General features: G+C 48.4%; 1 protein-coding gene across 1 annotated transcript in view; it reads left to right on the forward strand.

The window, feature by feature from the left end:
* Nucleotides 1-13,711, forward strand: part of LOC144933823 (uncharacterized) — a 41,203-nt gene that overhangs the window by 23,751 nt on the left and 3,741 nt on the right. The window contains exons 5-6 of the mRNA XM_078859015.1: nucleotides 588-779; nucleotides 12,258-12,365. Coding sequence (XP_078715141.1) covers nucleotides 588-779; nucleotides 12,258-12,365 — 300 coding nt within the window. The remainder of the gene's footprint in view (nucleotides 1-587; nucleotides 780-12,257; nucleotides 12,366-13,711) is intronic.

Here is a 13,711-nt window from a genome sequence, read left to right on the forward strand (position 1 = left end):
TTACAAAAACTCTGAACACAAGCTTTCTTCCTGATGACGAACGCTTGTGTTGCGATCGAAGCGTCGTAGTTTTTGTTATTTTTTGTTATTTAATTTGAACCTATCTACGTGACTTTACTGAATGTCCCAAAGAATATGAATTCCTGCAATCACGAAAGCTTTAACTCAAGATGTAATGTCCATGTCTTCACAGTCAACACATTCTCAGGACAAATTCCGTCTATATAATCAAAAATTGTCCATGGTGAAGAGTATGAATTCCAGTAAATAAGTGTGTAAATTGACTAAAGTCTTCTTTAACATGTGGCTCAACCATCTATAACACTTCAGTAATTACTCTTTTTAATTAATGTTACGTCATCTCAACTTATTCACTGATATGGTGGGTAATCGATCGGCAATGCGTTTATGCTAATGCCACGGTTCGTGAGCCTCAGGAGTAGCCTGGTGATGAATGATTGAAGTGTGCAGTGGTGCACCATGTGGTCCACAGTTCCGAGATTGATGTCCGCAGTCGCACTGTGGGTTATTCAATGTCTAAATAAAATGGAATCATTTCTGGGTAAACGAATGACCTTCATCCACAGAGCTTCGCCACGCACTGGAGTTGTGCTGCACAGAGCAGCAGCTGAGCGGCGCAGGAACAGATGGAGCTGCCAAGGATGGGCCCAATGGAGTAGCGGCAGGTGCCGAGGTCACCTGGGACGCGGGTGGAGAAGTCGCGATAGTGGCTGGGCTGAACTCTGACTCAGAGACTCCTGCCTTGGCCCAGAGTCCAGGTGAAGCACGTGAAGAAACAATGGTCACATTTATAGTACACACGTGATTTACACACGTGTGTCAGTTGAATGAAATAAAGGGACATTTAGACATTAATGGTTACTTACGAATTTAACTTGGGGTGGAGATGTGCGGCACTGTACTGTCAATCAGGCGACCTGAATTTGATTCCTAACATCAGTGGTGAGTGATATGTGAACTGGTCCTGACCACCCCTACTTCATTCACGTGCACCGGACCAGCATCGTATGTCATCAAATGTCCCCCATGACGGAGAGGCACGGTGATGGCTTAACCCAGCAGATTATTGATGAAGGGCTATTGTTAATATTTTTGTTCTTAAATGTGTTTTATAGCTCATATTAGAAATACGGAACAAAATTTAACAGAATATGATTATTGAATTGTCTGGCTTAATCAAAATCCATTTCGTATAAGATGCTGTGTAAATTGTACCTGAAAATGCTGCACATTTCTTCTAAAATCAGTACCATTGCTCTGTGTATAATTTGAGTAACATTTCCTGCTCAAAAATATATTATTTCACATAGTAGAGACCTAATTATAATTAATGAACTTATTTGATGATGTACATTTTTCTTTAATACAAATTGTTTTTCGCATAATGGACTGCATTTCATTTTGAGATAAAACAGCCACATTAAAAGAAGGACACGCTCACTCATTAGGAGCTAATCAAATGAGAGTGGCTTTGCGGAATTAATTGGTTAGAAGAGCCAACGCTCGGTTAATGGTATTCGTGCATTAATCAGTGGCTGTTGGCGGAGGAATGCCTGGGCATGACTGACAGGTACTTCACCTTCGTCAGAGGACCCTCTTCCATATACGTGTCTGTTCATATTTTTTTTTATAGAGAGGGGGCTTCTGCATATTTGCAGCACCATATGGTACATTTGTCATTGTAGAAGCAACCTCCGATGAATAGATTTTTCAACTTGCAATTGATTTGCACCAAAAGTGGCCATTATAGGTTATTTTGAATGTTCGTTGCTCCCACGAATTCAACTCAATTATTGCAATGGTCAGTGCACTGCATTGTGAATTTGACTTTGATTTCTCGCCAGGGCTATCATCAGTCACAAGGCATGTGTGAATCGGTCCAGAGTACCCCTTCATCAAAGTGCGATGACCAACGCGGTGAAATATGTTCAAATAACCCCCACGACTGGCACGGCATGGATGGGGAGGCCTTCATTCAGCAGTGGGTTTTAAATTAACTTTTTCATTTGTATAAAATTATTGTTTCATTTGATAGTTTGCTCACCTGGATTCCAATATATATTTTAACGAATTAGACAGGACAGCTAATTGATAGGTAAAGTTACATATGTAATAAACCTCCTTGAGACGGCTTCCAGAATCAGTCCTTTTTATTTTCAACTTCCACAGTTACACTTTACACACACTCCCCGTTGCTGGCAGACAATGGAGAGAGGGCAGACTTCTCGCCAAGTCCCCACTGCGCACGTGGCACCCAGAGCCCCGTACACGCGTGACTCTTGCTCTTGTCGTCCCCAAGTCTGCTCACGACTGTCCTCTCTCCCTCTCTCTTAATCCCTTCGTCACGTGGTACCCCCCAGCCAATCATCCATAGACAGCGTTGACCGTTCCCGATGGTTCCCTGTCAATCCCGGGACCACGCCTCTGATCCGGCTCCCCATTAGCTGAGGCCCCGATTGGCCAGGCCAATCACCCCTGCTAACACGCCGCGATCACGCCGAGGCCATGCTCCCTGGCTCATCCCTTATTGGCTACAAAGCAGGACCGGCAAGCCAATCACCACGTGAACCCTCTATGGCTGTTATTACATCACCCCCCCCCCCCCCCCCGGTGAAAAAAATCAGCCGTCTCGGCTGGGAAAAGGGTAATCAACCAATTCCGTAAAACATCTTATTAGGGCACCAAGGTGCGTTTAACAATAAAGGGTGACGGCATCCCCGCGCCGAACAACACTTAAAAACAGTCACCCATGTAAAACCCGACATACATTAGGGCGCCCCTGCAGCGCGGTAACAACAGGGAGAACAGCTAGACGATCAAACGTTAATGAAACGGGAGAGATTTCGATCGCGTACGCGACGCGGGACCCTCTCCGCTTCCGGCGCATGGTCGCTTTGCTTTCAGATCGACAGGAGGTGGTAGACTTGAAGAACAAGAAGAAGGTTGTTGGTTCTCGGTCATGTCCAGGGCAGGCCCCGTTGGAGGGGGGGCAGCGGGGGCTTCCTCAGCCCTCAGAACCTGTTCCTCTGTAGGAGGCACAACACAGTCCCCCTTGGGATCAACGGGTGTGGCAATCGGCGTAATCGGCTCGGCAGACCCCGGCAGGTCAGCTAGTGGGGATGAAGGACCGACACGCGCATCAACATAGGGTTTAAGTCGCGAGGAATGAACATACCACCGACGGTTTCCGTATTGAACGCGGATACTCTGTGCGTTCTGAACATCTATCAGTGTTACGGGCCCCCGCCATGGCCTGTGCAGTTTAGGGGATGTGCCCACTGGTACCTGGGGGCAGTGGAGCCACGCCAGGTCTCCCACTGACCAAGGCATGCGAGTATGCGATCGACGCGCATACCGTTCGTTCCTTGCCTGGGCACGGGCCGTCGCACACCTGGCAGCCTCTCGCGCCTCCATAACTCGTTCAAGCGATTCCCGCACGTGATCAGGCAAGGAGCGAGACGGTTGTTTACTCGGCTTACCCAGTTGCACATCGATGGGTGGAACATTCTCACGGCCATACATAAAAAAAAAATGGTGAGTATCCCGTGGACGTGTGTGGAACCATGCGGTATGCCGCTAAGACGCCTGGTATGTGCAAGTCCCAATCGGTTTGTTTTTCACTGACCGTGTGACAAAGCATAGCCGAGAGGGTACGGTTGAATCGTTCCACCATACCATCTGTTTGCGGATGGTATGGGGAAGTGCGAATTTTCTTTGTACCCAGCGCGTCGCAAACCTCCTTAAGCAATTTAGAGGAGAAGTTCCGCCCTTGATCTGTGAGCAGCCTCTCAGGTGCCCCTTTTTCCATGACATACCCGTTCAAGAAAGCGTCGGTGATGGATGCAGCCGTTTGGTCGGGCAGAGGCCAGGCCATCGGCCATCGAGAAAAATATTCCACCCTGACGAGAAGGTATTTATTGCCCCTAGCCGACGGGGGAAACGGGCCCAGAATGTCCAGAGCAACTAATTCGTTGATGCGGGACACCTCAATGGAACGTAACGGCGGTACATAGTGGTTCCGAGGTGGTTTCCTCTTCGCACAATCATGGCATGAGCGGACAAAGTCATTGATGTCTGCCGTCATACCGGCCCAAAAAAAATCCTTTTGCATCGCGGCCAAAGTCTTTTGGACGCCAAGGTGCATCAACTTATCCGCGTGCAGAGCGCGAAGCAGGTCGTAGCGAAGCAAAGTAAGCACGACCAAGCGTGGTCGGTCAGAAAACCCGTCGGTGCACATTAACAATCCCGACTTGCCTCGGAACATCTGCCACTTCCATCCCGCCTAATTGAGATTTTTGTTTCCCTACCAATTTCCGTAGCGGAGACAGCAAGGCATCAGCCTCCTGCTCACGTAACCAGACTGCATGCGGCAGCCGTAAGGTATCATCGGTGTCCACCGACACCTTCTGGTCGTCCTCATTCGCTTTCGCCCCTGTATCGTCCTCATTAGCTATCGCCCCCATAACCGGGCACGGCGAGGTGGGCGGTGCCGCGCAGCGGTGCGTGCCCGTCAGGCAAGTGCACGGAGGAACGGGTGGCAGCCTCGAGAGCGCGTCAGCGTTCGCGTGACGGGCCCCCTTTCGATATGTAATATGGAAGGAAAATTCCTGTAACGATTCCAACCACCGAGCCAATTGGCTTGACGGCTGGTCCAATTTCAAGGAGTATTGCAAAGCCGCATGATCAGTGCAAACAAGGAATTTCCTTCCATACAGGTGCGGCCGGTACAATCGAACAAAATGCACAATTGCCAAAAGTTCCCGCCTCGTCACGCAATATTGCGTTTCCGCAGGGGACAGAACCCTGCTGCCGTACGCCACCACTCGCTCAACACCGTCCTTACGTTGCGACAAAACGGCCCCAATGCCTATGTCACTAGCATCCGTATCAAGGATGAACGGCTGCGAGAAGTCTGGGTAATCTAGCGTAGGCGCCGTGGCGAGGTGGTCCTGAAGTGCTCTAAAATAATTTTCTTCCTCAACTCCCCATTTAAACCTTTGATTTGTGCCCGTTAGAACGTGTAATGGTTTCGCCAACGTCGCAAAGTTCTTAACGAAGCGGCGATAATAGGAAGCGAATCCTATAAACCGCCGAACATCACCCACGGAAGTGGGTGTGGGCCACTCTCGAACACATTTTGTTTTCAGAGGGTCAGTGGACACGCCGTCCGAGCTGACAATATGACCCAAGTAACGGACGGAGTGTTGCAAAAGGTGACATTTCCTAGGTTTAAATTTGAGGTCAGCCGCCCGCATTCTTTGAAAAACCGTCTCTAGGCGTTGGAGGTGTTCCTCGAACGTGCAGCTGAAAACAATGATATCGTCTAGATATATGAGGCACGTTTCCCATTGTATTCCGGCCAACACAAATTCCATGAGCCGTTGAAACGTCGCCGGAGCCGCATTCAAGCCCATAGGCAACCGATTAAATTCAAAGAGACCTTGCGGCGTGCGGAATGCCGTTTTGGCTTTTGACTCGTCATCGAGGGGAAGCTGCCAAAAGCCCGAGGACAGATCAAGGGTGGAAAAGAATTTAGCACCCGATAAAGCATCCAATGAGTCATCCATCCTCCGTAAGGGGTACGCGTCCGCCACCGAAATCTTGTTCAACCGGCGGAAATCAACGCAAAATCTTGTACCACCATCTTTTTTCTTAACCAGAACAACGGGCGCGCCCCAAGGGCTGTTGGACGGCGAAATAATCTCCGCCGCCAGCAATTCATCTACTGCCCCGCGCACGTGCTCCCTTTCCGCTGGGCTCATGCGATGAGGGTGCATACAGATGGGAGGTGCCGCACCGGTGTCAATATGGTGCGACAAAAGCGATGTGCGGCCGAGGTCCAAATCATTTTTGCTGAAAACATCAGCGTACCATAGTAATAGTGAATGCAGAGCGTTCCTTTGTTCATTCGACAAGGAAGAATTTTCCCCGCATAAATCTGCGATCCAGCGTTCTTGCGAACGATCGTGTGGGGGCCCACCAGCGGGCATCCGGGCGCGCGGCGTTTTGTCACAAGAGGCGAAATCGGTAGTGGCGTGAGCCAGCACCGATCCCTCCAGAACAACAACGCGGTCAGGTCCCCCATTCAACACCTGTATGAAAGGTGCCTGACCTGGTCGCATGATCGTTTGTGCCGCCGCCAAAGAAAAGGATTTAGATACCGAATTCGATGGGGATAATAGCACGCCCTTTGCATCCCTTCCAATCTGAAGAGGTTTTCGGTAACGCAGCGGAATGAGCATTTGAGCTCCCGACGGAACCTCCACCGTAGCAGCGACTACGGCCGTAACTGCGCTACCTGTAGGCGCACTGGCCAGCAGGGAAGGCAGGAACGCCATCCTACGACCCCCCGGCATTTTCAAACAATCCTGGTCAACCCGTATATTCAGCGGCATCCGGCGCAGGAAATCAGTACCAAGCAAGCATGGGACAGCCAGCGAGCGAGAGATCAACACAGGTCCTGCGGCGGTAATATTTCCGATAGCGATGCTCACATCTACCTGACCACAGATACCCATGCTTCCCCCATTCGCGGCAACACACGCATCATTAACCTTGCGTATCCGCGACGCAGGAATGGACAACAAATGAAAAATAACATCTGAAATGATGGTAGCAGATGCGCCAGTGTCCACCAAGATACGGACGTCAACGCCGCCGATGGTACCCCGTACCGTCGACGAGCCCGACGCCGCAGCCACAACCCTGCGAGCCAATTTCTTCCACTGTGTAGCAGAGCGTGTAAGTGGTGCAGGAGAAGTGAAATTATCCTTAGGAGTGTAAGAATGAGTGCGAGTGGATGAGTGATGTGACACGACCTGCCGGGTGTCCGATTTGTGCCGACTCGCCCGAGGTTGTTGCTGTTCCGCAGCAGGTGGAGGAGATGGAGGTCCCCTTGGCGGAAGAGGCGACAGCAGAGGTCGGCAGCGGCAGTCACGGGCGAAATGGCCTCGTCTGCCACACTTGAAACACGCGGCCGTCGTCGGCCGGCGGTCGGAAGACCCGGCCCCCGCACGTGGACGGCCTGCGTAGTCGCCTCGCTGGTCGCGCAGCCGCCGTCCCGGAACCCTATGCGGAACAGCAGCAGCCAGCATGTCGTCATCGCCGGAGTCGTCGGAGCAGTGGACAACCAGTCGTGGAGACCACCCCAAGGGCGGCCCGTCGATTTCAGGTTTCCCTGTCCACGCCGCCATCTGGTCCCAACGCTTGATATTAAACTTAGTGTCCAGGCAGCGCGCCACCCATCGCGGTGTGAGCGGTTCGTGGCCGCAGACGGATAAAGAAATGTTGAGCTCCTGAGACAACTCCAGCATACGGGAGAGGATGAGAGGATCCAAATGATCGGCCGTCGCGTCGGGGTAGGCAGCCATGGCCAGCGCCATCAACGCCCCCCGATAAGCCAAAGGTGACTCCTCCGATCCTCGGCGACGCGACATAAATTTTCTGGTGGCTGACGTCGGTGGGTCGTAAAATTCCGCCATCTCTGCGAACGCATCTCGCAGTGTCTTCTTCTTGGACGCTGGGATGGAGCGGAAGACCCCCAGAGAAACGTCATCAAGCAGTGTAGGTAGCGCTCCCAGCGCCTCATCCTCCGTCCAGTTGACGGATCTAAAAGCCGACTCGAAGCGCCACGTAAAAGCACTCCAATCGCCCCCGGCGAGAAATTCTTTGATCTGTGGAAGGCGATGTCCGCGGTGGCAAGCGCGCGCCGCGGGCGTCTCCGACTGCTGTTCCCGTGTCCCACCCGTCGCAGGCAAAATGGCGTCCGGCGGCCGCGTGTTGGCAGGCGTGCCCTAAATGGCGGCCGACGGCTCCCGCGCAGTCGGCCCGTCCACAACGATGGCTTCTTCCCGCGTGGCAGGAGCAATGGCGGACCCAGTTTCTTTTTCAGGACCCCTTCCCGCGGCGTCCAGCTGATCCGCAATCTGGCGACCCACGGCTGGAGAGGACGCCACCGCGGTCACCAGACTTAGCAGAATGGCGCGTAACGATTCGATCTGCTCCGCCATCAGCCGCCATCCGTCTTTTGTTCCTGCGGTGGTCGCATCTTCTCCCAGTCGACGCGGAGAGGCGTCGAGGAGAGAAGTATCAGTAGGCGGCATAGGGGTTGTAGCCCCCAACAGCTCATCTTCATCCGTCTCGACCTCTTCCTCCGATGGAGGCACGGGCAGGTTCTTTTTTCTGAGGTGTTTGGACATCTTGACGATCGTCCCAACGGTCGCAGAAGGACTTCTGACACCAATGTAATAAACCTCCTTGAGACGGCTTCCGGAATCAGTCCTTTTTATTTTCAACTTCCACAGTTGCACTTTACACACACTCCCCGTTGCTGGCAGACAATGGAGAGAGGGCAGACTTCTCGCCAAGTCCCCACCGCGCACGTGGCACCCAGAGCCCCGTACGCGTGTGACTCTTGCTCTTGTCGTCCCCAAGTCTGCTCACGACTGTCCTCTCTCCCTCTCTCTTAATCCCTTCGTCACGTGGTACCCCCCAGCCAATCATCCATAGACAGCGTTGACCGTTCCCGATGGTTCCCTGTCAATCCCGGGACCACGCCTCTGATCCGGCTCCCCATTAGTTGAGGCCCCGATTGGCCAGGCCAATCACCCCTGCTAACACGCCGCGATCACGCCGAGGCCATGCTCCCTGGCTCATCCCTTATTGGCTACAAAGCAGGACCGGCAAGCCAATCCCCACGTGAACCCTCTATGGCTGTTATTACACATAGATGAAAAAATAATAAAATAATAATAATAAAATGAAAATAACTAAATTAAATCACGAGCTTCCGCCATCAGGTGGAACAGCCACAGCAAAATTACTGTAGTGAGTAGAGAGAGCTATTTGTGACAAGCAATTATATAGGGTAAGAGGGGGGGGGGAGATAGGCAGTAGTATTAACACAACTATTGAGTATGCTGCTAGACTGTTTGATTTGCATTTTATTTTTAAAGTACCACGCTTCAGATTGTGGGAAAATGAGATAAAACCTTTGGGAGGTTTACTCACCTGGCACTGCTTCTCACATAACCATGCAGGAAATATGAACTTAGCAGTCTGTACGCCCATTAGGTCAAAGGTGGCAGAGACAATGGTGGCAACAAGCTGACTTGGGAGATAGAGAACGAAATTATCCTCAAAGGAACGGATATTGTGTTTACCATGTGTTTCAGAGCTGTATCGATGTATTTATTCTTTGAGTCGTATCGATTATGAAGCTCACGATACATGCATTTAATTCTGTGTGAACGTCAATGTATTTAAATGTTCAAAAATATATATTGTATGTAATACATCCGCGTGACCTCCACTCCAGCCAGTTTCGGCCGCTACATTCACTACAATGTAAAATATACATTGTTTTTGAATTATCTACTCTATATTTAAAAGCAACTGGCCACATGCGTCATTCAGGCTTCATTATAGGAGAAAAATATATGAAGTGGACGCTTCAAGGAAAGTCCCTTGTTGCTTGAAACATCAGAGTACTGTTTATTTTGCTGTTGGAAGGCAGTGCTATTGCCAAATGCCGTGGCTCTTCTTGCATTGGCGTACCAGTTGTTTAAAATTTAGCCTGCAGTATACATCATATACATAGAAAATGTAATGTTTATGGGCACCATTGCAGAGATTATTCTGCCAATTTGAATCCATTTTAATGTGCATTTTTTCATTATAAGTGATAATAATGCTATCTTCCCAGGACAGCCTCACTGAATCTCAATACTTTTTCAGTAGGCTTCTGGACTTGGTTGTTTGGCGAATGCCATTGTGGCACATGGTGTCAGTCAGAGTCGGAAAAAAAGTCCCTCCCCCCTATAAAAATAAAGTAGAACCCCTCTGAACGAACACCCCTGTCAACGACCAATCGCTTATTGATGGGGATCCCTAGAACCCAATGTGTAGTGTATAGTGTAGTGTATAGTAGTGTAGTGTATAGTAGTGTAGAGTAGAACCCATCTTAACGACCACCTCTATTAACAACTAATCGCTTAACCACGGGCATCTATAGAGCCTGATGTGTTCACTTACGGACCATTCCCCTGTTAACGATGGGCTTTTGTAGTTACAGTAAATATGCATTAATGCTTTGATTAACCATGTTTATTTGAATACTATGTGTTTATAATGTTGTTAGTATCTTTATGTATTAATATCCATTGTTTAAATATTATAAAGTAAGTTTTTGTGGTGAAAAAGGTGTCACTTTTGATGCGAGAAAATCACGTTGTGCCTCATCACAGGAAAAACTCTGATTCTCTACATGAATAACTTGGCTGTAGCCATATAATCTAAGTCACACATATTCGTTTAATTATACACTGGTCAACACACTTTTTCTGGCATAAGGTATTCCAACGGTGTTAAGGTAATTTTGGGGTGCTGATTCCAAATCTGGCATCAGTTTTTGTCTATCACATCAGGTTTTTGAGATATCAAATATTGCATTTTCAATTAAAACTGCAGAAGAAAAATATTAAATAAATGTGGATATATACATAAAATGATATTATAAACACACTATCCTAAAAATACAGCACCATATTTTAACACTAAAGCAGTCACTGACTCGCAACAACTTGCAATCATAAGTGACAGAGTTAATTTCGGGTAAAATCAATGAAAATGGGGTATGCCGATAGCATAAAAATGAGATGTGATAGAGCAAACCTGAGATCAGATTTGGAATCAGCACCCTGAAATTAGTCTAAAACAGCTGCAAAAGTCTAGGCCAGAAAAAAATGTTTTTTTTGTTCACCAGTGTTATCAGACTGCCCCATTCTGAACGCTTATGAGGTGCCACCGTTAGGCTTGAGGTAATAGCGCTGATGCCAGAATACCCCTCGAAACCGAATTGCTCCAAGAGAATACTTGGTATATCAGTTATGACTATGGTTAGAATGTTATGTAAATAATTGTAATTATACGATACAGCTCTCTGTCAATCGACTGATGGGTGTAGGGCTTCTGATGCCATTTGGTTGTTGTGGGCGTTTTTTTTTACTATCCTTTACCATGCGGGTCAGTTGTGAAGGTGAGCTCAGGACCAGTTTTGATATCACTTGCCACTGATGTTATCCATGGATGGGAATTGAACGAAGGTAATCGGATTCATAGTGCACTGTAAAAACTACGATGCCACCATTCCCCGCATTGCTGTTTGGATTTATGTTAAACTTATTTTGCACTGTACACAGCTAACCGTGCTCATTGCTATGTGGGTGACTCAAAATTGTTCCATAATACCATCTTAAAATAACAAAGACTTAACTTTTGGGTTCAGCGGGGCTATATATTTTATCATATAAACATTAAAACCCGTTCATGTTAAGAATAATTATTAAAGTAAATAAATGTGGAACTGGCCATTCCAATTTCGCTAACCATATCAATGTTAGTTCTGGGATAATTATTTGACTAAGTATATGAATCGACAACAAATGCAATAAACTATATTTTTCATGGTTTATTTATTGGGACTCTCCTAGAAGTCACACCCAGTGCCACCTGGCTGATGATAGCAATAAACATCACCAAGCTCTGCCCATTACATTCCCGCCAGTGGCACAGGCCCGGGTGAGACTACATTGGCTGGATCATGTAGCCCGCATGCCCAGCCACCGCATGCCTTAACAGCTTTTATTCGGCCCAGATAGAGGGGGCTAAATGGGCGCAGCACGGGCTAGAGTAGAGATGGAATGATCTGATATAAGAGGATGTGGAGCTGAGTGGACTTACTGATGACTGATACCAGCGGTGCCAATCACCTCCCAGCAACAACGGAGGGCAGAGGAGCGGCACTCACAACAGCGAGTGGAGCGCCACGCAGCTAAAACATAGCAAGTTGGCACAGTAGAGGGCACAGGTGGTGCATCGGCCAGTCATTTAAGTAATTCTACCCATGGCACCTGGGTCTGTCTGGTGACCTGCCAGCGGGCGTTCGACACTTCACGTGGCCTTAAAGTACACATAGCCTGGCACAAGCGCAGTGGTGACGTCACCACCACTTAGTGGCGAATGGCGGTTGTTGTTGGTGAGATTTTGTTCCCCAAAATATATTTCACGTTCTCCGATTAGTCGAGTAACCAAAATGATAATCAGTAGAAGAATCAATTATGCTCAGTGTACAGAAGACACATGTACTGCAATCCGAACATCCTCCAGAGTTTGACCAGGGCCGAGCATGATGGAGAGCCCCTCCGTGTACCGCAGTGACACCCTCTCTGTGTGTGCAGGGGATGTCGACAAGGAGGAGCCGGAGACACTGCCATCAGTGGAGGAGGCGCCCAGGAAACCGCGGAGGAAGGACACACCTGTGTACCAGGTCCCTCCGCTGGCTCTTGGTACGGTCACAGTCAAGACGTGCAGACATGCAGCAACTCTCTCTATCTTGAACCCCCAGACGCAGCGGTGTAATGATAGCATGCGTGCAGGGGGAAGGACAAAAGTAATCAACACAAAACAAATGTTCGAAAGAATTGAGTTTTCAATTTGGAATTTAAAGTGTATAGTGCCTAGCAGAGGTGTGGACTCGAGTCATGTGACTTGGACTCGAGTCAGACTCGAGTCATGAATTTGATGACTTGCGACTCGACTTGGACTTGCATAACAATGACTTTGTCCCACCTATGAGATGTGGACTCGAGTCATGTGACTTGGACTCGAGTCAGACTCGAGTCATGAATTTGATGACTTGCGACTCGACTTGGACTTGCATAACAATGACTTTGTCCCACCTCTGGTGCCTAGTGGCTTCATAATATCGGAACGAAGGGCATTCCAGACGGTCGCAGAAGCGCATCTGAAAGCTCACGATGCAGTGACCGTCTTTGTTCGATGGTTCGCCACAAGCCACTGCTAGGATGACCGAAGTTTGCACAATGGTTTATGTTCCTTGACGAGATCAGCAAGGTATTGTGGTTCATTTGTATATGCGACCTTATACGAATTATGTTTGTAGGGACTTCTCTATTTACGATCAAGTTAGGTTCCAGAGGTCTGCTCGTAAGTCAATTTGTTCTTAAGTCCAACTTTACTCCTGTCGATTACAAACATGTTGTACGACATGTACATGAAACACAGGGAATGGCTTTAAAAGTTGTATAATCTCCTGTAGATGTAGATACCACTGGTTATTCATGTTCTGCAGATGCCACTGGTTCTTCATGTTCTGTAGATGTAGATGCCACTGGTTCTTCATGTTCTGCAGATGCTACTGGTTCTTCATGTTCTGCAGATGTAGATGCTATTTCCCTTTGGTGCTCGTGTTTCCTCTCTACTCTCTTGAAAAACTTACCAAGAGATGTCCCTTGCCCGCAAATGAGAATTTAGTCAACGATTAATGCCCCGTGTTATCAGTGCCGGATTAAACTAGTGCGGGGCATGTAGCATATGTTATTAAGGGACCCTAAATAAATAAAAACACAAATATTAAAACACAAAATGTTAACTTGCACAGTAGAGTAATGGTATATTTTTTTATTTGCTATACAGCCAGATAATACGACAAATCGCTAACCTCAAACACCCAGTCGTTCATGAAAATTGAAGGCAGTATAATACTAATAGAGCAAGTGCAGAATCACTGAACCGGAATTTATAGCTTGAAAGCATTTAGCGCGGGGCCCTTGAAAGTGCGGGGCCCGTAGCATATGCAGCTACTTTTGCTACTAGGATAATCCGGCACTGC

Source organism: Lampetra fluviatilis, chromosome 1, assembly GCF_964198595.1.
Source record: "Lampetra fluviatilis chromosome 1, kcLamFluv1.1, whole genome shotgun sequence".
Classification (NCBI taxonomy): domain Eukaryota; kingdom Metazoa; phylum Chordata; class Hyperoartia; order Petromyzontiformes; family Petromyzontidae; genus Lampetra; species Lampetra fluviatilis.